Below are 25041 nucleotides of genomic sequence, written 5' to 3'. Positions count from 1 at the left end.
AGTACCTTGCTCGTTGTATGTGGACGTGGAAACCACACGTCAATATGTGACGAGGTCGGAGTGAGAATATGTTGAATTTTCAACCAAAGTTCATGGCAATCTGTTCAGAAGTTGTCAAGACATTCTACTAAAACTCCTCTGAACTGATGAGGATTCACCCTCTGGGCACCATGAATGTCTTTACAATTAATTGAGCCAATTAATCTAGTAAATGTTGAGATATTTATCTAAATAAGTGAAAATGTTGACCTGCTGGTGGAGCTAGATAAAACAAAAGGGAAATCACCAAGATTATGAGGGTTCATCCTCTGGGGACCACAGATATACAGTATGGACCTAAGTTCATGGCAATCCATTTGATAATTTTGGAGACATTTCGTCAAAAAAACAAAAAAAAAACAACAAACTTAAATTGTCACCCTCATGGTGACCCCCTCTGGGGATCTTGAATGCCTGTACAAATTACTTGGGAATTCATTCAGTAGTTGTTAAGGTATTTCTGTGTAGACCAAAGTGGTAGACTAGCTGACCAGCAAGCGGTGCCTGCACTAGGGCCAGTGTGGCACACAAGAAAAAGTACAAAGACGAAGACAAGTGCATCCATATACTTCTATCACTAATCCATATTGTTTTTTTGCTATATTTTCTCCACACAGTGACATATTCATTCATTCATTCATTCATTCATCTTCTAACCGCTTCATCCTCTTGAGGGTCATGGGGGGGCTGGAGCCTATCCCAGCTGACATCGGGCGAGAGGCAGGGTACACCCTGGACAGGTCGCCAGACTATCTCAGGGCTGACACATAGAGACAAACAACCATTCACACTCACATTCACACCTACGGTCAATTTAGAGTTACCAATTAACCTAGTCCCCAATCTGCATGTCTTTGGAAGCCGGAGTGCCTGGAGAGAACCCACGCTGACACGGGGAGAACATGCAAACTCCGCACAGAAGGGCTCCCACGCCCGGGATCAAACCGGCAACCCTCTTGCTGTGGGGCGACAGTGCTAACCACCACACCACCGTGCCGCCACAGTGACATATTGTACTTGAGATTTATGATGATCTATCTGATTTGAAAGATTTACAGTATATGCAAAATCAATGGAACACGGAGATGGTGAAGCCCATTTTCTATCACATCATTACTGCGACTCTGCACGCATATCTGACAGTGTCATTTAAGGATTCACTGGTCTGGCACTCACTGGGACAATTTCAGTCTTTAGACATGGATGGGGAAAGTGAGTGGATATGGATGGATGATTGTACTCTTGAAACTGAGCTTTGCATCTTCCTGACTCGCTGCAGGAAGGGATTTCTGACAGTAAAGTCTGCAAAGTAAAGGCTTATTATCATATTCTTTCTTATCTTTGTCAATGTCCTCATCAGTATCACTGTGGTAAAAAAAAAAAGAAGGGAAATCAAACAGAAGCAGTAGCTTTTGCTTTACCAGAATGCATAAAGTACAATAACATTTAAGTCTCATATGTGCTGCTTTTGATCTTTCAAGTTCTCTTGTGGTGACGTGCACTCGAGATAAACCTAAAACTTGTTAGAACTCTCAAATCCACAACTTTGAGGGTATATAGGGAAGGGAAATGGGAATGAAAACATCAGACGAGACAGATTTAGCAAAAAACATGTTTAATCTCTCCTTGATGCGTGTCTATTTACACGTAATAAATCTGCAAAATAGGAAAGAGCAGAATATTTACACGGGCGTGAAACAGCCAAAACCTGTCACAGCAGCTTCAAGTCTGAAACTCTTAAAAAGGTATCAGAATTCATAAAGTATTAAAACTCTTTAAGATATTTTTTTCTTTCTACCTCTCTCTCTTCTTTAATCTGTGTGTGAAGGCTTTTTTTTACGTCCTATGCTCCTTCTCTGAAATGTACTTTAATCAAAGTGAACTCAGCAGGTGAGGATGCTGGAGAGAATTGGAGGGATGAGAAACTTACTGAAACTTGAGCGCTGCTGTTGGGGGGGATCAAGGGAAGTGGCACATGAGGGGAAGTATTAAGGTTGAGAGTTGGTGTATGGTTCTGAGGAGGTGTCATGTCGGAGGGTGCAGCCCATACTGAAAAATAAGTACATTTGAGGAACACTTCAGAATAGATTTACAGATGGCTTTCAGAATATACAAATAAATGGTGTGGGTTCCTGATTTTTTTTCATCTTATTTTGAAAAATATGAATAGTTTTGGAAAATGCTCTCTTTCACCTACTGAGAGTGAATGAGAAAATTGACTCTAATGTCTGGAAGCTAAATATGAAGCTAGAGCTAGGACATGGTTAGCTTTGCTCAGCAGAACGACTAGACGCCTTCAGAAAAAGCTAGCTTGGCTTTGTTCAAATGTAAAACAAACAAAATGTAATGTGTTAATTAACTATCTTAGCAATACTTGTAGGTGCATTTTTTTACCTTTAGAAAAATCTAAGCTAGCTGTTGTTTCCTGCTTCTGGTCTTTATGCTACGCTAAGCTAACCGTACCCTAACTCCAGCTTCAAACTTAATGGACAGGCATGGGAGTGGCATGAAAGCTGTCCAAAAACCTTTTTGAGAAATGGGCTCTTTTACTTTGTTTTGGAGGGTCACAAACCATATGTCGGCGTGTTAAGTAGATGGAATCAGAAAGTAGCTAACTAAGCTCAGCTTAGCATAAAAACTGAAGCAAAGTGAAAAAGTGAACATACCAACAACCCCATAGCTGTTTTTAATGCCTTACATGAACAAAACACAGGGGACAAAATTGTAATATAATATTTCAGGGGGAGTTACACGTTGGAGCGTTTTTGTTACAATCACTGTGTGAAGCGTGCAGTTGTTCCAGCATGGTAGTCCCCAACATGATCTCACGGAGATACATGAAATGGCCACAACCTATTCACACCGTATTATGCGGTGGTGACACTTAATGTGTTGAATTACGTGGTGGTGGCAAGGTTGGATTTAATCACCAAAACTACTTGGTTAGCTTTAAAAAAAAAGATTGTGTTTTTGGTTAAAATAACAATGTTTGTTACGTACAGGACATCAGTATGTCATGTAATGTGACATAACTACGTAATGGATGTAAATATGTAACGTTAAAAGAAGTCAATGTTGACTTTTAGTTTCACACAGGACATGAACAGCGTTCTCCTGGGTGAAAGTCCTGTGTTTGTTTGACCCATTAACCAGCCCAGCCTCCTTATGTGGACTTTCTCGCTTTGTATCCTACCTATATGGTTGTAACATTAACCAGTGCTCAATGGGTGAAGTTGTTTAACCAGGAAATTTGTGTGTCCACCTTGACAAAAGATCCCAATTGACTTATAATGGCATTGTTTAGGTGGTGCCATTTAAAAAGGCTGTGGTCATTTTATGCATTTCCGTGACACCAGTTTGTACTCTCCCTAAAACCACAAAACATTTTTACATTATTTTGTAAAGGTTAAATAAATGAGATGTAATTTGTTCACTGCCCCAGCTTTGGAGGTGTTGGTAGGTGCACTTTCTCCCTATGAACAGAAGCAGTCTAGCTCTTTCCTTTTTCATGCTAAGCTAGGCTAAACACGTCTTAACATTAGATTGGTATCAACTTCTCATCTCATTCTCAGAAAGAAAGCAAATGAGCATATTTCACAAAATACCTTACTATTCTCATTCTTCAAAATACATGTTGAATGATTGTGTTTAACATGTACCCTATATTTAAATTTATTTCTTTGTCCATTTTTTTCATGTACCTTGAATCACACCCTTTAAGTATATGAAAAAATACATAATTTTCAGTATGGGAAGAGGCTGACAAGGCACAGTGAACAGATCTGCCAAGAGAATCTCTCCCTCCACCTCTCTCCTTCTCTCACTCCACCCTCCTCCTCCTTCCTTCATCACTGTCTTTTTCTGTGTGGAAGGCGAGCGCCACAGATGCAACAGAATGGAAAATGAGGCGGTTCCATGGCCTTCAAAGCACTTCCTCTGCCTTGCCCAAGTCTTTTCATCTTTTACCCCAACAAGTGGTGAAGCACAAAACAAGAAGCAAAACTAAGAAACAAAAGCACCAGAGACCGAGTGGGCCCTCTCCCGCCATCTTGCTAAACTTTTTTTTTTTTCTCTCTTTGTACTTCACTAAGCCTCATTACTATTTCCACATCACTAAAATCATCTTCACAAGTCTTCATTAAAAGAACAATTGAGCCAGTGAATAGCAGTCAAACATCACTACAGTGGTCCACATGCTCAGACTGTTTCAGTCATTCATTCAAATTGAACAGAATGTGTTCATGAGTGCCTGTACATGGAAGTAACATCGCTTCAATTTCACCATTCATCAAGCATCATCAAGACAAACACCAAATACCTCCGATGATGGGGTATTTAAATGACTATAACGGAGCGCTAAAATCACTTTGTGGAAGAACTGAAAAGCAGATGGATCAATGATAACCTCCTGTCACGGAGCTGTTCTCCTGATGTGGATGAATGAAGCTTTGGTCAGCCGCCCTGTATGTTGTTTTACCCTGTGTAGATCAGTGGTTCAAGTATTGAAGCACATACAGTACGTTTCATTCTGTCGAGACGCATAGATACTGTCAGATAAAAACACAGCATCGCAATGACAACTACAGGCTAATATCTAAAGATGTGGATTTTTAAAGGGTTTCCTAAATGCATGGGTAATGTACTTATTCTGGTATGTGTTCAGTTTGGAAATAAAGACGGAGATGGCGAACACTAAAGGGTAACTCTTAGTTTGCCATATTTTTTTCCCATGAAGTGATGTGTGCACTGTTGGCTATATTGGTCTTCAACTCTTGATCAGTGATGGAGAAATGACGTTCCAATAGTAAGGGAAATATACTGTTCACTTCTATGCAGATATAGCTGGGAAATATTTGATTAATTAAGCACTCTGATTTATTTTGAGACCAGCAGGTTAACACCACATACAGTAGGCAGTAGCTAACATCAGCTAACTGCTAACATGTGGTGTAACATGAGATGATAACTAAAGTTATTTCAATCTCATTCTTATTCAAACTTAATAAAAAGTTTCCCTTTTTTAAGCATGTGACTTAGATTGGAGGGATTTCTGCTCAAAAACACAATCCAAAGGGGATAAGGCGTGAATTTACCACAAATGTAAATGACTGAAACTCACCAACTGCACCCAGTACAATAAAAACCAATAAGTATTCAATCATCATTGACGGTATATGTTCATCCTTGGCTTAACAATCGTGAAACTATGATGTAGGACATGTTGGAGGGCCGTGAACAAAAAATCGCTGCTTTTCTGATGTCAAATTACAAGTATCTTTTTCTGGGTTGTCTTTTTAAATTCACAGTAAAACCTTGTGTGAATGAGCCATCAGAGAACCTGATCCTAAGTGCTATGTCGTAAGAATCTGGACCTGCTTGAGCTTCTTGAAGACATTTCACCTCTCATCCAGTGTGTTACTGAGCAGTAACACACTGAGGCAGAAGCTTGTTCACCCTGAGGACATAACACACAGGCAAAAGCGGAGTAATGTAGTATATGCACTTCAGTGCAGCCAGAAATGCACAGATTTGTACATTGGGGAAACTAAACAACCACTCCACACCAGCATGGCACAGCACAGGAGAGCCAGCTCCTCAGGTCAAGACTCAACTGTACATTTACATCTAAAGGAGAAGGGACACTTGAACACAGCAATGTGCACATATTGGCCAGAGAATAAAGACGGTTTGAAAGAGGCGTGAAAGAAGCCATCTACATCAAACTGGAATGACCATTGTTAAACAGAGGTGGCCTATGTCATTTTTTATCATCCACCTACAATGCAGTCTTAAGATCCCTCCCCAGACGACTTAACACCTTTTCACACCTGGACCCACCCAACCCTAACAACACACATGATGGCCAGGTGGGTCAACGACTCACATGTGACCTCAATGACTCTGAAAGTGTTCACACCCACAGAGGGTTTAAAGCCTGCGACTCTGCACCTGTCAGATAGAGCTCAAGAAGCTTCTTGGATGAGGGGTGAAACCTCTTCAAGAAACTCAAACAAGTCCAATTGTCTACGATATAGCACTTATGATTACCATGACCTGGATGACTAAGAATCTACACCCACATACAGAGATTTCTGTCCGTCAGGTATCTTAAAATCAGCATGTTCTAGGAGCTCATTAGTAGCTGAGTAGTTACAGGACATACCACATAACCACAAGGTCCCGAGTTTGATTTTGGCTTGGGACTTTCTCTGCATGTCATACCCCATTTCTACCAGTACACAACGTAAATATGTTAATTGTAAAATCAAAATCTACTTTGTGAAACAGGATGTGGGCAGGTCTTATTGCAGAATGATTCTTCATGTGCTTGAAAGTATTTTGGGAGTTTCCCCTAGATCCACTGGATTGTACTGAGGAGCAGCAGTCTCTGCAATCACAACGTCACCAAGATAAAACAACCCAAGAAAGTAACATAAAGATTGGAAATAACTGACATCTTTCAGTTTCATCATCTCAAACTGCAACACAGACTGTCTTAGAATAAGGTCTTGGACAGCCGGAAACATAAGTCAAAGGGTTACAGTGACTTTTACCAACTAGATCTTTCACAATAGCCCTGGCCTGCAAGGTTCCGGATGCGTCTGCAAAGCTCTGTGTTATCTGAACTGGACTGAAACAGAGGACTCCAGTGTCAGCTGATAAAAGGCCTTTCCACTCTGTCACAGGGGAAATAAATCTGAGGGAAGCACTGTTGAAGAGGAAGAAAAAGAAAATGATTTTGAGGCGTCTGTAAGTGATTCCTTTGTTCTAAAAGGTGAATTTGACACATTTTAACCTCCTTTTTCATCACCTGCTTTTTATCTACTCACTTGCGAACCAAACAAACAGTGATAACAAGAGTCAGTAGAGGAGTCTTGACCTCATCCATCTGATCTGGTTGTGTCTGGTCTGGTGCTCTACGTTTCATAAGCTCTTACAAGATGGATGACAACACAGTATATATTACCCTGGTTTGTATTTTCTAGCCTTTGTGGTAAGCCATTTTTACACTCATAGGAAGAAGGAATGTCTTGTTTATGAATGCACGTTTCTTGAAGCACTGCGAGTTAACGTGGAGCAGCACGTACTGGAAAGAAAACACTTACATTTCTTTTTTTTTAACCCCTACAAAACCACAAAACGAAAAAAAAGAGAAAGGCCTTCAACTGGTACAAAAACATTTACAGAAATCAAGCTACATTTCATTATCTTTTCATAAACCACATTCACATTTCAAAAAGTGGGACCTGTAGCTTTACCTTCTTTACTGCAGATGAGAAAACAAGCCAAAAATTAGACAATACTGTTTCACCTTCTTCTGCACACCGAAACTAGCCTTCATTTTGGAGGGCACACCTCGTAAAAATTTTCAGACAAGAGGAGAAGTCTAGAAAATAAGATCAAGAAGTTGTAGAGCACTGTGTGCCAGGGTTCAACTGTTCAAATGACTGTCTAGTGCCTCTATAGTTATCTGCTACCACAGCATGAGGCTGGCTTCCTCTGGAGTGACTCGTGTCATCTAAATCAGCTGACGAGGCTTCGATGTATTTGGTTTCTCTAAAACAAACACAAAAGCACTGTAGGTCGGTTGGCTCACAGACATCACTTGTCGCTTTACTACCTTTAGAGCCAAAGATGTAGCACACAACGGTCCCCAAAGACCTCATGAAATATAGAAACTGTCTGTAATATTTATATATATTTTTTGCCATTTACCTATTTTTTGACTCTCACTTTCAGTCACTAAGCATGACAACATTTTCATCATAGCACATTTCATCTAACGAAAAGAAGTCTCTTTGCACTAAACGACATTCAAAGTAAAACATGGCACAGGACGACTTTTTCCTTGTGTTTTCATAAGTTTTCATCTTGGAAATATCAAATCCTCTTCTCAAACTTATCTTTTGTACATTAAAATGGAAAACATTTTTTTCAACTTTTCATCTGTTTTAAAAACAAAAGGTTTGTATTTATATATCTATATATATATTCATATATCCTCTTCTCTCTTTTGATTTAGCTTTGTTGTGCAAATTCAGCAGTAACACAAGTGGCAAAGCACTGGGGAGAGTAGGCGGTTGGGGGGAAATAAAAGAATCAAATGCAGAGTTATGAAACTGAAAATGTCCTTTGTTAAACTACAGTGGGATTCTTGTAAATAGAGAGTTGGAGAGTCAGTACTGGAGGAAGAGTTTCCCTGCAAAGTTCTTCCTCCTGGTTGCCCTGCATGTGTTGCCAAGCATTCACCCTGCTGTAGTGTCTCTGAGCAACACACTGAATCCCTACCAGGTCCATGGCTGCTGCTCTGTAGCTGTCCCTGACCTCTGACCTCCCTGTGGAGGACGGCAACAGAAAAGAGTAATTCCTTACAGGGATCAAGCATCACAGTAATATATCCTGGATATTTATCGGCGCTCAGTCTGAACCGTAGCCTTTCAGCTCTGTATTCAGCCAAATGAGTTTTTTGGTCACTAGTGTGCATGTACTGGTCCTGATTGTGGCCAAAGTATCCAAATGCTGCACCTGTACGACTCAAGGTGTGATGAGGGCCTTGATGACAATAAACGCTCTCCTGAGCTGAGGTCCATAATGGCTGAGGCGGAGGGTGCGCTTGATTTGGTTGTTAAGGGCTGGGTTGGTGGCTTGGGGGAAAAAAAAAAAAAAAAAAAAAAGCCAACCCATCTGGCGGCGGCCTTAGCTCCAAACTCTGCTGTCTCTCCAGTGCGCTGCTGCTGCTGGGTGCCTGTGTCCTTGCAGTCTTTTCTGCTGCTGTCCGTTGTTGTTCGTGAGGGTGATAACGACAGACTTCAAACGTCGAGGGTTAAAATGTCACGGGTTGTCAGGGAAGGCGTGTTGGTTGGCCAGTTCTCACCTAGCCGAGGCATGCTATTGGCTGGTCCTCAGCTAGCCAGCGCCATGGTGTCGATGACCTGCTCCAGCTTGCCACGTAGCCGCTGTCTGCGCGACTGCTCATCCTTCTGTAACGCCGACAGGATCTGGACACAAACACGGAGGATGAGTGTACGACATCATCACACTTTCATCACTTATTTCAATCCTGTAGCATGCAGCAAAGCACGCTGGGTGCTTCTCTAACCCTAAAGGTGTTGGTGCAGATACACCAGCTCTGACTTCAGTTTCTCTGTTAGTGATTGCATTTCAAACTGATGCTGACAACATGGACAGGGTTTGGTGGGGCAGGTGTGAGGGTAAGGGCTGTCTATAATGGCATGTTAATGGCCACTAGAAGTGTGTACAGAAATGTGTGTGTGTCTGTGTGTGTTGGTCTCCTATTTAGTGTGATATGAACAACGGACGGAGGAGCTGCTTCAGTGTGTGAAAAAATACTGCATTTATGTGTGCATTTGTCTTTGTGGTGCATGCTTCTAGTTAATGTGAGCATGTGCATTAGCAAGTATGTGTGAGCATGTTAAGCATACCCATACATGTTAATGCCTGTGTGTGTGTGTGTGTGTGTGTGTGTGTGTGTGTGTGTGTGTGTGTGTGTGTGTGTTTGTGCATGTAAGGTCAGGGCATGTGTTAGAGGCGATGCAGACTGTGCAGCTGCCTACATCTGGATAATAGGCTGTAATGAAGGGGAGCAGTTGGTTTGAATGGAGCCAGCTGCAACCAGCCAGCATAACTACTGTAATACGGTTGCTATGGAGGGAGGGGGAGGAGGAAAGAGAGGAAGAGGCTGAGGCAACTTATCTTTCACCACATAAAAGCACCATATAGGGGGGGGGGGACAGAGGCTGATGGTGACATACACTCTTAGAAATAAAGATGCTAAGTGGAGCCATATAGGGTTCTTCGGCTTGTCACCATAGGAGAACCCTATTTGGTCACTGGTAGAGCCTTTTATAAAGGTTTTACATAAAACCCTTTCAGAGGGTTCTACCCAGGGCCCATCATGAAGGGTCATATCTGGAAACATTTGTGAAAGGTCCCACACAGAACCCTCTCCGTGGATTTTGTTCTTTGGACAAAACCCACACCCCACTAAGAACGGTTCAGGGTAGCCCTTTATGATTGACTCTTTTGGAACTCATGTTTCTAAGAGTGTATGGTTGACTATAAGGAACCACAGGAAGAGGGTAAATGTCGAGGGCGGGATATGAAACACTGATCAAGGGAGCAGAATGTAAAAGAATATAAAGGAAGAAGGATAATAACCAGCACCTCTAATTAACATGTTATATATTCTTTGTTTAATCATTTAAAAAACAACATGCTCATCATGAACTTATCTCCCAGCCAATTTCTTGGCCAGTGCAAGGATTTCCACAAGTCTTGTTGTCACTGTGAGGTTGCCAGGCAACCAGCTGAAACTGCAGGAGGTCACTGGGCCAGCCCAGGAAATTAAAACCACTTTGGTTTTAACAGGACAGATATGAAAGAGATATGGTGGAAAATCTGCCAGATGACACACTGGGGCTGTTTCTTGAGCCACAGATTGTGCTTCCTCATTTTTTGTATATCTGCAGCCACCACAGACGCAGTGAGTATAGAAGCTGATCAAAAGAGAGCTGCCCACTTCTGTCTCTCTCCCTCTCAGATCAAATGATAAAACTAGGCAGTATTCATCAAATGTAAATCAAGAATCTCTTACTGTGTTGTCTATTTCTGTCCTAAAATCTTTTCAGAAACATATTTGTTAGGCTGATATACTGAAGTTTGTGGACAGGAAGTGGGCACCATACTGTTTCTCTATATTGTGAAAAACTGAGAACAAACTCAGAATCACTGATAAAATATAAATATGAACCAAATGAGATTGTTTGTTACTGGCTGGCCCCCATTTTTTTGTCAGACAAGTAACTCGCATGAGGTCACCAATTAGCGGCAGCATTTACTGGTCTGGTGCGGCGCAGTGCATTCTGATAGTTGTGGGTTTTCTATCTCTTGAGTAAAAGTAAATGCTACAGCCCCTTTTCTGTGTTTTATCTGGTCATGTTTCAAAAGTTTCAGATGCACTCACAGCCCAGTTTTTAGAAAAGACTGGGCTGTCTTCATGCAAGAGAAATATGGTTTAAGTGTACACATCTTTTTTCTTTTTTTTTCATATGTACTTTATTAATCCCCCTGAGGGGAAATTCAATCTGATGGTTCAAGTAGCAAGTTTTGAATGTGTGTGACACAGGGAATTTCCTTGAAGGAACACGCTGTCTCTCTTGTAATGCTTATATTTACTTCCTAGAGTCTCCGCTGGTTGCCTGGTAACCTCACGGTTATGAAAAGACTTCACTGAGTGCAGCTTCATATAAGTGTGTGGAAAAGAGAGTAGTATTGATCTTCTCATCTAACTCAGCAAGAAAGCAAATAGTTGTATTTCTCAAAATGTCGAACTCTTCCTTTAACAGGTGAAACACAGACACAGACACACACACACACACACCTGATTTGTACAAAAAATGTGGATGAATCAACCAGAGGCAGCTGTAGGACACTGAACATGCAGGTCTCTTCTAATGAAGCTCCATTAGCTTCATAATGTGTTAAGCTCATGCCTTAATGTGCATCCTAATGGTGATAATACCTTGCAGCCTGTACCAATGTGGACTGGTTATCAGTGTAATTGAATTAAAATGACCTCATGGTATCAGTCAAAACAAGTAAAGGGGGAAATGACACAGCACACCCTGCTACCAAGTAATTACAACCCTCTTTTCTGTTTGATTTGATTCCACAGTACTCCGTATCCAGCGGGAGCTCACCTCGTCTTTGTATTTGATAATGTAGGAGTAGATCTCGTGCAGCGCAGACATACTGTTGAACTGGCTGAGGTGCAGGCGGGACTGCTCTGCTAGGTAGGCACTCATGTCCTGATCGCTGATTGCTGGCATACGGGAGATATCGGAGTAATACCTGGAGGAGAGGGCAGAGAGAGTTTTACTTACCGCACCATTTGTATTCCATCCAAAAACTCGACTTACTGGCCAGACTTAATGGTTGTTAAATATTCTGAATGCAAACAGTGGCAGCTGGTGACCAGTCTTCTCACTGAGGGAATGATACAGCTCACATTCCTATGTCCAATATTAGGTAATGTTTCAGTATTTTGCTCAAAGACACTTTGACAGGATACATGGACATGTGAAGGACATTTTAGCCAGAGCTGAGGAGACGTTGACTGTGTATCATTCATACAATAACGTATGTAGGTTGATTTTTCTAAGAGACTAAAGGAAAATTATTAGAGGGGAAGAGGGGGTTATTTTTGTTTTTGCTGAGAGGTGAGTAGACTTTTTTTTAGGAATAACAAGGAGGGTCTTTTAGCTTTTAATCACTCTAGATTTTTATTTTATTTAATCATATCCCCCTGTGATTAAAAAAGTAGAAAAAAAAGAACAAATGCACCCTGTCTCGTGGGAAACAATGCTCTTTGAGTCTCCAACACATCTGCTTATGACACTTCGGCATTATTAGTTTAGATCATAGATTGTATGTAAAGATGGACGACATATCACCTTCCTGTCATTGTTAAAAAAAAAAAAGAAGCTAAATTGTGTCTGGATATAGGTGCTGCTGTGTTGTGCTGGTGACATCATTTGGAGCCAGAGTCTGCACAGTAGCAATCAGGAAGTGGAGCCAATTGCTTTTTACTGAGCCATGCACGTCTGACCCAATTGTGGGCAGCGTCACTGATTGCGAGCACACACACACAGAGCTGTCAATCATAACATCACTGTTTTTATGGCATCAAATAACTAATTAAAACCAAACCGATCATAAAAAAATATCACTTAAAGGAGCAATAAGCGAAATTCATTTCTTGATTGAAGGAATTAAAACAATGCTATGTGAAGAACTAGAGGTGTAATTTCATCTGGAGTATAGCATGATCTCACACACCCTCTCTCTGTGTTGATCTCCAGCCCCTTGTTTACAAGCCGGTCCGGCTGCGCATTCATGTACGTTCATGTGACCCCCCCCCCCACCAAACCCCCTCTCAGCCCTTGGCCCTCCTTCCCTATAGAAGGCTACAGCCAGTGAGCAATGGCAGCGCATATTTTTGAAGCGAAATGGCGGAGAGTGGAGCGTCCACCTGAAGACGGCCAGGATCCGACATTACCTCTAAAGAAACAATGGTTGTTGGCGAAGAAGTTGCCAGATAAAGAAAGGGACAGAACCCGGATTAACATTGGCCTTGCATTTCCAAGGTGGAGAGCACTGCGAGAGCTAAAGGGGCTACAATCTGACTTGGAGCTAGCTCTTCTTCTCCTGGACAGGTACAACATAAAGTCAAATGTCTGTTTTAATTAGTGTTACAGTAACGTTAGGCACATGTCGCTATGTCGATTCAATTAAATTTAATGTTACAATCGTAGCATGGGTTAATGTCCGGAGCTTGAGTTATTAGCGGCTCTGTCCCAGCAATGGGTCAGGTGTTTCGGTTGTGTTAGATGAGTAGCCCAGCAGCCCAGCTAACATTTGCAATTAGCATTGTAAAATGTAGCCCGGCGGGCAGCCTGGTGGCTGTGTTTAGCTATTCCCCTGCCTACTTCAATGATGATGGTACCTGTAATAAATGTAATATATTTGCTGAGATGGAGACGAGGCTCAGTGACTAGAAGAGCTGGTAGAAGCACTCCATAGCTGTAAGTTACTCAAGTAGCCGTAGTAGCTCTAGTGCTAACTCCATGAGCTAACACTAACGTCCCTACTCTTCTCCATGAGCTGGAGCCGTGAGCTCACGGGCCCACGGAGAAGAGTAGGAACGTTAGCGTGGCAGCCGACTAGTGCTAACGCTAACGTCCCCACTCTTCTCTGGCTCACGGAGAAGAGTAGGGACGTTAGCGTGGCAGCCGACTAGTGCTAACACTAACAGGAAAGCAGAGAAATAACGTTAGCTAAACACAGCAGAGACTGAGAGTGAGTGAAAGACATCGCTAACTGCTAAACTAAGCCAAACTAAGTTGGCTGTTTAGGTTTTATTTCCTTGCCCCTGTGGCAAGTGAATCTGCCTGTAGCGAAATCGGGGCTAACCGGTGCTTCCTCCTCAGGCTCCACTTCACTCAGCTGCCAGTACAGCCAGTTAGCCTCTGCTAGCTTCCCAGCTAACGTTAACCCTGGCTTTCTGTTTGGATCCAACCGGAGCACCGAGCCCTGGTTTGTTTCAGGTTAATGTGGGAAGAAGCAGCGGGTATATCGGGCAGCTGAGTGAAGTGGAGCCTGTGGAAGAAACACCGGGACCGTCTGGAATGTAATAGTCTGTGGAGATGCTGCAGCGCTTGGCTGCACAGACGAGGTGAGTGAGGTGAGGGGTGGAGAGAAGAGGTAGAGGGAGGTGTGGTTCATGACACACTTTGTTTTGGTCTACAGGCAGTCCACAACAGCAAACCTAGCGGTGAAATGATTTCGCTTTTTGCCCCTTTAAACAGCATGAAAAGAACTACTTAAAATGACAGAAACCATCTTTGATAAAAACTATTTGGCATGTACTTTGATCTTTTAGTTTGGCCCATGCCCTGCTGACATGAAGGGGCGGGATTTACAACCTATACTACAACCAGCCACAAGGGGGCGATTGAGATGTTTTGGCTTCACTTTTGGGGAACTGCCTTGCTGCCATCTTTACAGACAGTCATCGGTTTAGATATAACACCAATCTAATCTCATACATATTAGGCTATAGCATCCTCTAATATAACTGACATACATTTTTACTATTTGGGATTTAGGGTGGGGTGAAAATATTGTGCTCGAGTCCATCAGCAGCGACTGTGTGCAGTCCACTTATTCTACTTACGATTTAATACCTCTTAATTCAAAAATAGAGAGTGAACAGAGAGAAAAGCTTCAGCCCCCATCTCAATCCCAATCATTTTGGTACAGTAACATGCACTCATCGAGGTCCATCCGGTCAGAGCAGCAACAACCTTCATATTATCGACTCACTGCTGCTGGCTGCAACCGAGGAGCAAAAAGTCCATTGAGAGTGAGGCAGGCAGAAAACAATACAGTATATTAAGAATATATCCCAATATTGAACTGTACCCAGACCTGCTTGCAGAATCCATATCGCAAGGTTTACTGCAGCAGGGCAGGCTGAGGTTGAGTGTGGGTTAGGAGGCATAATAGAAACAAGGTTTAACTGCACCCAATTAACCATCACCTATAAATCCTTATCTCACACTGCCTTCAAATACTCCCTGCAAGCCTTAGGACTTACTGTAGCACATTCAAGTATGATACTCAAAATAAAGAAATGGACCTTGTACTAGGATAATTGTCTGTTCTTGCTGCAGCAGCTGAAGGGAGGGGAGGATGCACAGTGGACATGCTATTCACTGTTTAACTATCATAGTTTAATCCAGTTATTTTGTTTAATACATAATTTTTGTCCATAGCAGTTGATATTCTCTGTTTATGGAAATCTGTAAAAATCCTGTTTCTTTCATCAGCTCCCACAGCATCAATACATGCTGTAGGAGGAGCTCCGATTCACACTGCCAAAGCTACTTAGAGATCGTTGGACTCTTCCCCAAAAACAGAAACAACCACTGTGGTGAGCATCAATGGTGCATAACTCATCTTGAGTTTAGTTAAACATTCTGGAGCTGAATAAAAGATGAAGGGTGAACCAGAGGACATTTTTCAGTGAGCCTCCATTTGCAGACAGGGCAAACAGTCGCTACAAATCCGCCTTTCACCTGTGTTTTTTTTTTTTTTTTTAACAGTGTTTGCTTTGGACTTGAAAATCAAAGGAAATTTTTGTTGTGGACCGGAATTCAAGTTTAAAATGTCACAGGCAGACCTGGTATTACAGATATTCCCCACACTCTGTGTACACTGTATTTTATATTCACAGGCCCGCAGCAAGCTGTAATTACAGTACATGATTTCTTTGCACTAATTTAATCGAACTGTGTACTCTGACTCCAGTCAAATACTTCAAATGCTAGCAGCAGATAAAGTTCAACCTGTTATGTTCTTATAATCCTACGGTTGTTTTTCGCTTAGTGGTTTAGGAGTGTAATTAACTTTGATCTCACCACCTCACTTTTCTTTGAAGACACGTTGAAAGATTAGTCAACCTTTCCAGCTTCCAACAACTCATGGGGAACTTTTTACTGAGCATTTAGAACTGTGGATAAGCTCTTTTTTTTCTCGTTAAATGTTGATTTAAATATCATTTTGTCTGCATTCAGCTTTGACTTACCTCTCTACCCAGTTCTTGTAGTTAGGGATGTCTTTAGCGTATAGAAGCTTATTTGAAGGCGAGTCTTTTCCTAGTTTGTGCTCTGACGTTGAACAGGAGTCCATGAAGGTCTGGGCCACCACAGACAGACAGGCGTCTGTGATACTGTTCTTATGGATGTCGAATACAAACTGAGGGTTCTTGATGACGTTCACCCAGAACCGCAGAGGAAGACTGGAGAGAGAATAGAGAATAGACTTTTTTTTTTTTTTTTTTTTAAAGAAACGTTGGACAGCACATAATGACATGTAATGGTAATGTTCTGTATCACCTTGCACCTTGTCACAGCTATTTTTTTTTATTAATGAAGTGATAAAATGCTTTGCTTTGCTTGCTTTTTTACTATTGTTCATTTTATACTACTTAGTGTGCATTAAAGTTTGTTTTTTCTAAATTTTTATATTGTGATAAACTTCCTCAGTAGGGGCCATGGCCCTCAGGCAGTGCAGCAGCTGAGTAGCACAAACTGTATTTGGTCACGACTTTTTAAAAAAAAGTTTACCTAAATTCTGTGCAAATACAGCAAAACCTGTTAATGAAATAAACAAAGATAAACAATTTATGGGAAAAAATATTGCAGTTCTAGTCTGAGGATGTTATCAAATCATCGTGTAAATTATGACCAAGCATCCGACACAGCAAGTCTTTTAATTCTTTACGCATTTTGCAGACCTGGATTTATTGATTTAATATAACACTTAGGTACGCAGTGTTGCTCACAAAGATATTTGCTTTCCAGGCATTGGCAGATGGGGTATATAACATCTAACACTACATCCTGTTACATAACACAATCATTTAAAAGGCCATAAGAGCACACTTTAATGAGTAATCCCATTGTCTATCAGTAATTACCCAGCCCCAAAGAACACAGTGTTTTCTGGGGTAGTAACAACAGTTGAAACTGTAAGCCACATGATGTCTGGCTCAGATAAATACATCCATTACATAAGAAACAAATGTAAAACTATCATAGGCATTAAAAATGTACTCTATCCATCCATCCATCCATCCATCCATCCATCTACCAAAAGCCATCTATGTTATTTTATTATTTACACTAATGGGCAGTCAGCCAGTCTCAATGAGGGAGAGACTCAAAAAATCTCTGTGTTGGAGGTGAAATTTTTTATCGGATTGGTGAAGTTACCAGCTTAGGGCTATATCCAGTTCCTATAGTACTGGACATCTGTGGTATTTTTTTAGTAGCTACAGCTAAGAAGAGAATAACTATCTCTTACCAGTTGCTCTTCCAGGTATGTCGTACGTCGTAATCTGTGATGGAGTGTTTGTCAGCCTGCTCGTCCAGGAAGTCAAACATGTACTTGATGGCCAGCGGCAGCGCACTGCCTCTGTGGGCCGTGCTGAAGATGGTCTCAAACAGGTCATCCACAAACTTCTGTAGCGTACCCTGAAGAGAAGGACATGCGTAGAGAGAAAACAAAAGACATTTAAAAGGAGGACTTAAAAGTCCACTGTGTAGGATGTCAGGGGATAAATCGGCAGACACTGAATACAGTATTCAACTATGTTTTCATCAGTTCATAATCACAAGTCCTCTGTTTTTGTTACCTTACAATGATCTGTTTATATCAACATACAGAGCAGATCCTCTTACTGGAGTCCGCCACGTTGTTTCTACTGTACCCAGAACAGACAAACCAAACAGTGAATCTAAAGAGGGCAATTTGTGATTTCATGTCGACCATCGTAGTTCTCTCAAATGCTTGGCATGTGAGAGAAGTTTCAGTTGGTTGCAATCTGCAACCTCACCACTAGATGCCACTAATCCTACACACTGGAACTTTAAACTGTAATTTTCATTCAATTTTAACCTGAGTTCATTTTTAAGATGTGGTTTGAATGGTTCTTTGAGAAATTTAGATATGGAGTAGTGTTGTTTTTATCTATGATTTTTTGTTTTATGGACATGTATTGGCTATGTTTTGGTGATCGGTGTTAGCTGATTTGGATGAGAGCACTTAAATGTAATTTTTTAGGGATGAATAAATTAAACTTTTCATATCGTATTATATTATATTCATATATTATATTCATACATTCATATATTAAATTCATATCAAGGCATATAAACAGCATTTAATGCTCATTATTTAATGCACTGTATGTAACACCTGCTTGTTGTGATTGTGTTTGTGCAGGTAGTGGTTTAAAATGGCCGAATGATCTTAGACATTAACGTTTTGAATTGTTAGATAGAAGGAGCTGGGATCTCATGTCTGACAAGCATTTTGCAGGTAGTTTGTCTCTTATTTCTTTTGACATTTTAATACTGGTGATATTGGCTTATTATGGCAACTCACTTTGACCTCTGTTTTCAGAAGGTTTATTGTTTTGTTTTATTACTTATATTGATTTTGGCCATTCATGTGTTTCTTTTGCTTTGGCACTCATGATCAATCCACCCACCCCCACCCTGAAAACACCTCCCAGAACTGCATATGTTGAAGTTTTAAATCTACCTGCTAATTAGAAGAGAAGTACATTTTATGGAATCCCAGACAGAAGGAAAAAGACAGTAAACATAGTTTCACTGTGTTGTGTGACAGAATTTAGTGTAGCATTTGCAGCCACTTGTATCCACAGCACCTGAATGGGCTATAAGTGTGTACATTTTTAGTATGAATGGCCCCAGTGGGATCATAGTGATAACTCGGGCTCTGTGACTGCCTTGCTCTGCCCACTGAGCTCTGCAGAATCACAAACAGGAACCCCGGCTCTCGGATTCGGATGGCGCATTCCTCCAATGACAACGCTTTAACATAATTACATCAAATGTAGCTAAATGAATTTCCCTAACAACACATTTGTTTCCCAGACTTCTCCATCTGGCAGAATCTATTACCGAGGAAATGTTTGGGGATCGTATTTAGTCAGCCGTTGCGAAATGGAACAGGAATGAATTCTGTCCCAGTCGCGGATCAAAGTACTGAGATCTGCATAGACGAGACACCCAGGCAGACAGACGCAGAAAGACAGCCATGGAGAGACAAGGACACGATGAGCTTCTCAATTGCATTTGCCTCTCTGTTTTTTCATCATGCATGGCCAAATCTTCAATCCCTCAACAAATAACCTGTCTCCTGACACCTCCTGTATCTGCCTCCTTGCACTCTGCACCACAAGCCCACCTTTTATTAATCTGTTTTTTTCTTATTACCAGTGGAAATTGAAAAGCCGGCTCACTTGTAACTGCTGCCCATTTCTATATTTCTCTAGCCCTCTTACAATTAGGGAAGGCACGATGAACTGAGAGACACTGAAGGGGGGAAGGAAAGACAGCTGGATATGGCAAGGATCCAAGCTGGAGAGAATTGTTATGGGTCTGTTTATTCCTGTGTGTATTTGTGTGTGTGTTTATGCAATGGATCCTTTCTCACACCATTAATCAATTTGGTGAGGTGGATCTAAAAATGATCTTTTTTTTTGTCATCATCTATACCTCTTCAAAGCTATCTAACCCACAATCATGCCTGTGGTCACGCACATGATAAATGGTTCACTGGCTTCAGGTAAAATCCCCTGCAATACTTAAAGGGACAGTTTGTCCCAAAATCAAAAATACATATTTTTCCTCTTACATGCGGTGCTATTTATCAATCTAGATTGTTTTGGCGTTACTTGCTGAGTGTTGGAGATATTGGCTGTAAAGATATCGACCTTCTCTTGCATATAATGAAACTAGATGTCACTCGGCTTGTGACGCTCAAGAAGGATGTGTGCATCTACTGCTAGCTCACCTAGCACCACTGAGCTAGCTAACTGCACAGCTCAGCCGAGGAGGTTGCCATTAATGTTTACAACTCGCGCGGTCACAGTTACGAGCCTCTTGTACATGAGTAGATGCACGCTTGCTATTGTAGGGTGACACTGTTGGCAGGTGTATGTGGTAGAAGGAAAACAGAACTATCCCTAAGCATGCTCAACTTACCCCACTGCTGAAAAAGCAGACTCTAAACCCATCTGAAGTATATAGAACTACAGACTGGTCTTGCCACCATGTTTCCTATCCTAAAATTGTACAGCGTGTAGTTTATAATCAAGTCTCTGATTTTCTTTCATGTACTACTTTGATTTCAAGAATGGTCATTCTACTCAAATGGCAGTGGTTCAGCATGGAAAGGAGAAGAGTCCAAGCTTCACTTTCTTTCCACTGGGGTACCACAAGGATCGGTGCTTGGTCCTTTTCCCTTCTCAATCTGTCCCACCACCCTTGTTCTGTTTATCCACTCACACAGTTTATCTTACCACTGCAAAGTTGATGATACCCCGCTGTCTCTGTCCTTGCTGTCAGACGACCCCATTGTGTTTGAGTGGATCTCAGCTTGGTTAAGTGTCAACTCAATCCTTCTAAGACTCATCCACTGTTGATCCCAGCCAGCCATACTGTTCAGCATGACATTCGTCTCCAGCTCAGGTCTACCTTGCTCTTTCCAGCAAAGTTCGCAAATGCCTTTTCTGATTGGTGATCTCTCGCCCAAAATACAGTAGCGCCCTCTGGCAAGGCTGCTGCTGCTGTGCGTGCAGCAGCCTCTGGCAAGGCTGCTGCACGCACAGTAAACCTCTGCAAATGGGTCTTACTGCCTCAGCATGTCTGGCTGACTTCACCAGCCAAAAATATCTTGTGTCACTCCACTTTTCATCACCCTCCATTGGCTCCCTCTTGCTACTTGCATCAAGTTGAAGTCACTAATGCTTGACTACAGAGTGGCCAATAGTATGGCACCCACCTTCCTGAGCTCCCTCATCACTATGATGTGCAAATGAACTCTCATTTCATTATAGGAAATCTCAATCCAAACTCTTCCTGTGTGCTCCCTTGGTGATGGAACAAACTACCAAATTCAGTTCGAGGGTACTTTTCAGAGAGTACCTACTCACCAAACATGCTCTCTCTCTATCTACACCCCTCCCTCTTTCTATATCTGTGTCTCTTTTTCTCTTTTGAAAAAAAAAAATCTCATATGCTATAAATGTGTCACATCATGCACCTGCAGCCTTGTAGCACTTGGAACAAAACATTGTGATGCTTCTCTTTGATCTGCTATACCCTGCATTGTACTTTATTTATGTCACTTTGGACAAAAGCGTCTGCCAAACAAATACATGTAAATGTAAAATGCATATACTTTCACCTGATACAGGAATGACGATGTAATTTAATACACTTTAAAACTCCTCAATGACCTGCAGACTTTCTGTACTAGTAGTTTCTTCCACCATTAAATAGGTGAGGTGAATCTCTCTGCCTTAAAGAGCTGATAACGCTGAAAATATTCCATTACTCTGAGTTTCAGTACTGAGTTTTACTGTTCCCCGATGGTTCTAAGTGCAGTTTCAGAGTTTTTTTCTCACTGACTGGAATAAACTTTTAAAACACTGGTGTGTAGTTTACTCCTCCGTATCTTACTTTTGTAGCCAGCAGCCTGGTCAGGTAGATCTCAGAGACCATCTTGCTGCCTCGGTCGCCCTCCCTCTGGTCAGAGTGGTCGTGGTTCTTCACCAAGTGCCACAGTTTGGTTCCACTCTCCAGGTCAGGGGTGATCATAGGTGTTCGGGATCGTAGGCTGTCTGGACTACTGGCTGTTCTCAGCATGCTCTCTAAAGCCAGGAACACAAACAGAATCATTTGGAAGAACTACATCAGAAACCTTGTGATTTAGTGAACATAGAAGGCTGATTTCCCCTGTAAGAGCCCATTTTAGAGTTTCAGCAACCAGCAAATATTGCAGCTTATCATTCTCTTACTTCTTACAGGTTATAAAGTAGAACTAAAAACATGTAGATTGCCATTACGTGACAAGAAAGTTGACCAATAATCCCCTAAAACTCAGTGTATTTCTTTAAATGACTCACACTCCCCCTCCCCTTTTCTCTATCATCTAGGTCTGTTTCATTATTCATGGCATGAATGTCAAAGTTGATTAGCGTGGAGCAAGGAGATGCATATCTACAACTGTTCCACTTAGGATGGAAAGGAGGAAAGCAACCAGGGAGGTGATGCGCACTCTGACTAGCTGCTCCTGGGGAAGACGGCATACGGGATGGATAGAAGAGGTGGAGTGATAAAAGAGAGAGTTGCTGATGCATGTTGCCGTTCCTTTATGTTTGGTGAAAGGATGGAGAGGAGAGGAGATGACAGGAAAAGGGGGTGGGTGGGCTAAATGGACAGAGAGACAAAAAAAGGTCAGTAGAGAAAGGGGTGAAATGGAGAGTAATGGGGAAGCGCGGGATAGAAAAGTGAAAGAGGCTGAGTGGGGTGGTGTCTAGTGCTGTTGTCGCTCTTGCCGGCGGGGTGCTGAGTGGCTTTGATTCCAAACCCATCATGGCTGCTGGTGGCCAACATTTAGCCGTGTTCGCAAACACACCTTCCTATACACACACATCCATGCACAAGCACACACGCACATTATCACAATTAAACCATAAAGCAAATATGATCATGCAAACGCACATTTTTTTATTTATTCACTGTGAAAATAGCTGCAGCTGCGTATTTCAGCAGGGTGAAAGGTTTCATAAAAAGCAAACCTTTGATTTCAGAATTTTAATTTTCTCCAGCTACATTTCTCTCTGCTAATCCTGTACTCAAACAGTGTAGGTGGTGTGTGATGCTTTTATTCAGATGTGTCCATTCTTATTCAAGTCGAGGCGCTTCCACAAAGAGTCAAAAATAAATTCCATACTACAGAAACTGAGGTTTTTGTTGTGAGGACAGCTGTGAATGACTATAACCAATATTTCTTTATTAACAGGACTACTTATAGTCACTTGTGGTGATGAATTCACAGAGAATTATCACTTGACTCTGCACTCTCCTCAGCTTTCCACTTAGCTTTTTAGTGTTTTTAAGCTAATTGTTCTGATTTCCAGCTCACAGCTTCACTGTTTTGGTTCAGTCACACAGGTCTCATCAACGTTGTTTTCAGCTGCAGCATTTTTCAGGGCAAAAGCTATCAAAATCCACTGTATGCTACCTGTCAGGCACCAAACAACAGATGGACAAACATAACAACTAGTGAAGATAGTGGAGCATTTAGCAGCATAAGAGCCAGATATTTACCTCAGGAGTTGGTGGGGGGCAAACCAGAGCAATCTGCTGGATATGTAGGCAACTGTTTGCTACTGTAATACATTTGTCATATGATAATTTGTTTATTGCTGTCCCTATGTGGGCAAAAACTATGTTACAGAGGGTTTAAATAAATGGAAATCTTAATCCATTCTTAGTGGGAGTGGTGAAAATAGTCACCTTTATACACACACACAGTCATTGTCCTGAACTCTCTAAAGTGTCAAATAGTCATGAAGATAGAATATTAGAAGACCACCATTTCTCTGTTTGATGACTGGGTTAGAGCAAAAAGCAGATGTCTCACTCTCCTGCTGTTTTTACACACCACTTTTATCATCAGAATCTGCCTTCAATGGATAAAAACTCTTAAAGAGTCATGTCTATTATGGGGGCACCCAGTAGCTTCAAGCTTCATATTTCATATTTGCTGAAACTCTCACTATATCCATACAGTAGCACATTACACAGGTAGACTGTGAAAAAAAAATCGCTTCTCCTCGGCATTTGCTAGAATCCTCTGTGGCTGTTGGTAAACAATATATCAGCGCAGAGGAGTCTCTTACGCAGCTGCCCATCAAACTGTAGTCAAACTATAGGCAACTCTGATCAAAATAGGCTCAAACTTATGTAACTGTGTTGCCTATTTCCCAAGTCAGATGTTTTCAGAAACATATTTTAGTGTACTGTTTAGCTGTAAAATGAGAACATTTGCTCTGGAAGGTGGGCAGTGCTTCATTCTGGCTCGACTGTTTCTGACAAGGCCACAGGCCATAAACTAAATAGTCCACTAAAATATTTTTCTGAAAATATTTGAGGCGAGAAATAGGCAATGCAGAATCACAATTTCTATTTACGCTGCCTGGTGTGATAGTTTGACAACAAACAAACGGTGACATCATTGACAGCTGCTTTAGAGACTGCTCAGCTCTGATTAGTGGTTTTCGTGATTCTTGCAAATGCCATTGTGAGCTCTACAAGGAGGCAGAGGAACATGATTTTTTTTCTCTGATTATCTGCCTCATGTACAACTGTGTGGATACAGTGACAGTTGCACCAAAAGTTGCAAAAAGTTATTTTTATAGAAGTTAAAGATGTAATGCCAAACTGCAACATGATTCCATATGACCTGCTCCCAGCTGAGGACCTTTTGTTTCATGTCGTACCATCTTTCTCTCCAGACATTTCCTGTCTATTTCAGCAGTGTCAGCTATCAAATGGAGGAAAAAAAGGCCATCCCAAAAAAGTTATGTCTATTTTCATATTACACACACTCAAAAGATTATTAACATTCAAACCTAAAATTTTTATGGGTACTTTAAGGGAAAATCCAGGTTGCTGTGAGTCTAGAGCAGATCAGCTGTGATGATAACAGCAGGGCATGCCTGAGGGTCAGTACCCATTTCGTATCAGACAAGAGCCAGTATTTTACTACAGGGTAATTTATCTTCTAAATAGTTTAATTTTCCGGTGAAGTATACCATATTGATGCCGGGCCTCTGTCTATCACTGACTGCCAGGTGTTCTCTCTCTCTTTCTCTTTCACTCTGTCAGCTGGGGATCGAGGTGTCTGCTTTAATGCCTGTCATTTACGGGCTGCTTGGAAATAGCCGTGGAATAGCCTTGGCCTGGGCTGATAGTGATGGATAAAAAGGATTGCCGTTCACAAAGAATGGAGCCCAATCATGGCCACAATAAACAA

The 25041-nt window shown here is 41.5% G+C and overlaps 1 protein-coding gene across 1 annotated transcript in view; it reads right to left on the bottom strand.

The window, feature by feature from the left end:
• Positions 1–1396: 1396 nt before the first annotated feature.
• LOC125891449 (plexin-A1-like) overlaps positions 1397–25041 on the bottom strand; it is a 365915-nt gene continuing 342270 nt past the window's right edge. Inside the window, exons 30-34 of the mRNA XM_049580754.1 lie at positions 21678–21868; positions 17488–17657; positions 16208–16420; positions 11760–11910; positions 1397–9038 (exon numbers count right to left, since the gene is read on the bottom strand). Of these exons, the coding sequence (XP_049436711.1) occupies positions 8943–9038; positions 11760–11910; positions 16208–16420; positions 17488–17657; positions 21678–21868 (821 nt within the window). The 3' untranslated portion in view covers positions 1397–8942. The remainder of the gene's footprint in view (positions 9039–11759; positions 11911–16207; positions 16421–17487; positions 17658–21677; positions 21869–25041) is intronic.

This window comes from Epinephelus fuscoguttatus, linkage group LG7, assembly GCF_011397635.1.
Source record: "Epinephelus fuscoguttatus linkage group LG7, E.fuscoguttatus.final_Chr_v1".
In the NCBI taxonomy this organism is placed as follows: Eukaryota; Metazoa; Chordata; class Actinopteri; order Perciformes; family Serranidae; genus Epinephelus; species Epinephelus fuscoguttatus.
The sequence above is the reverse complement of the archived record's forward strand: the minus strand, read 5'-3'. Positions and strand labels throughout refer to the sequence as shown.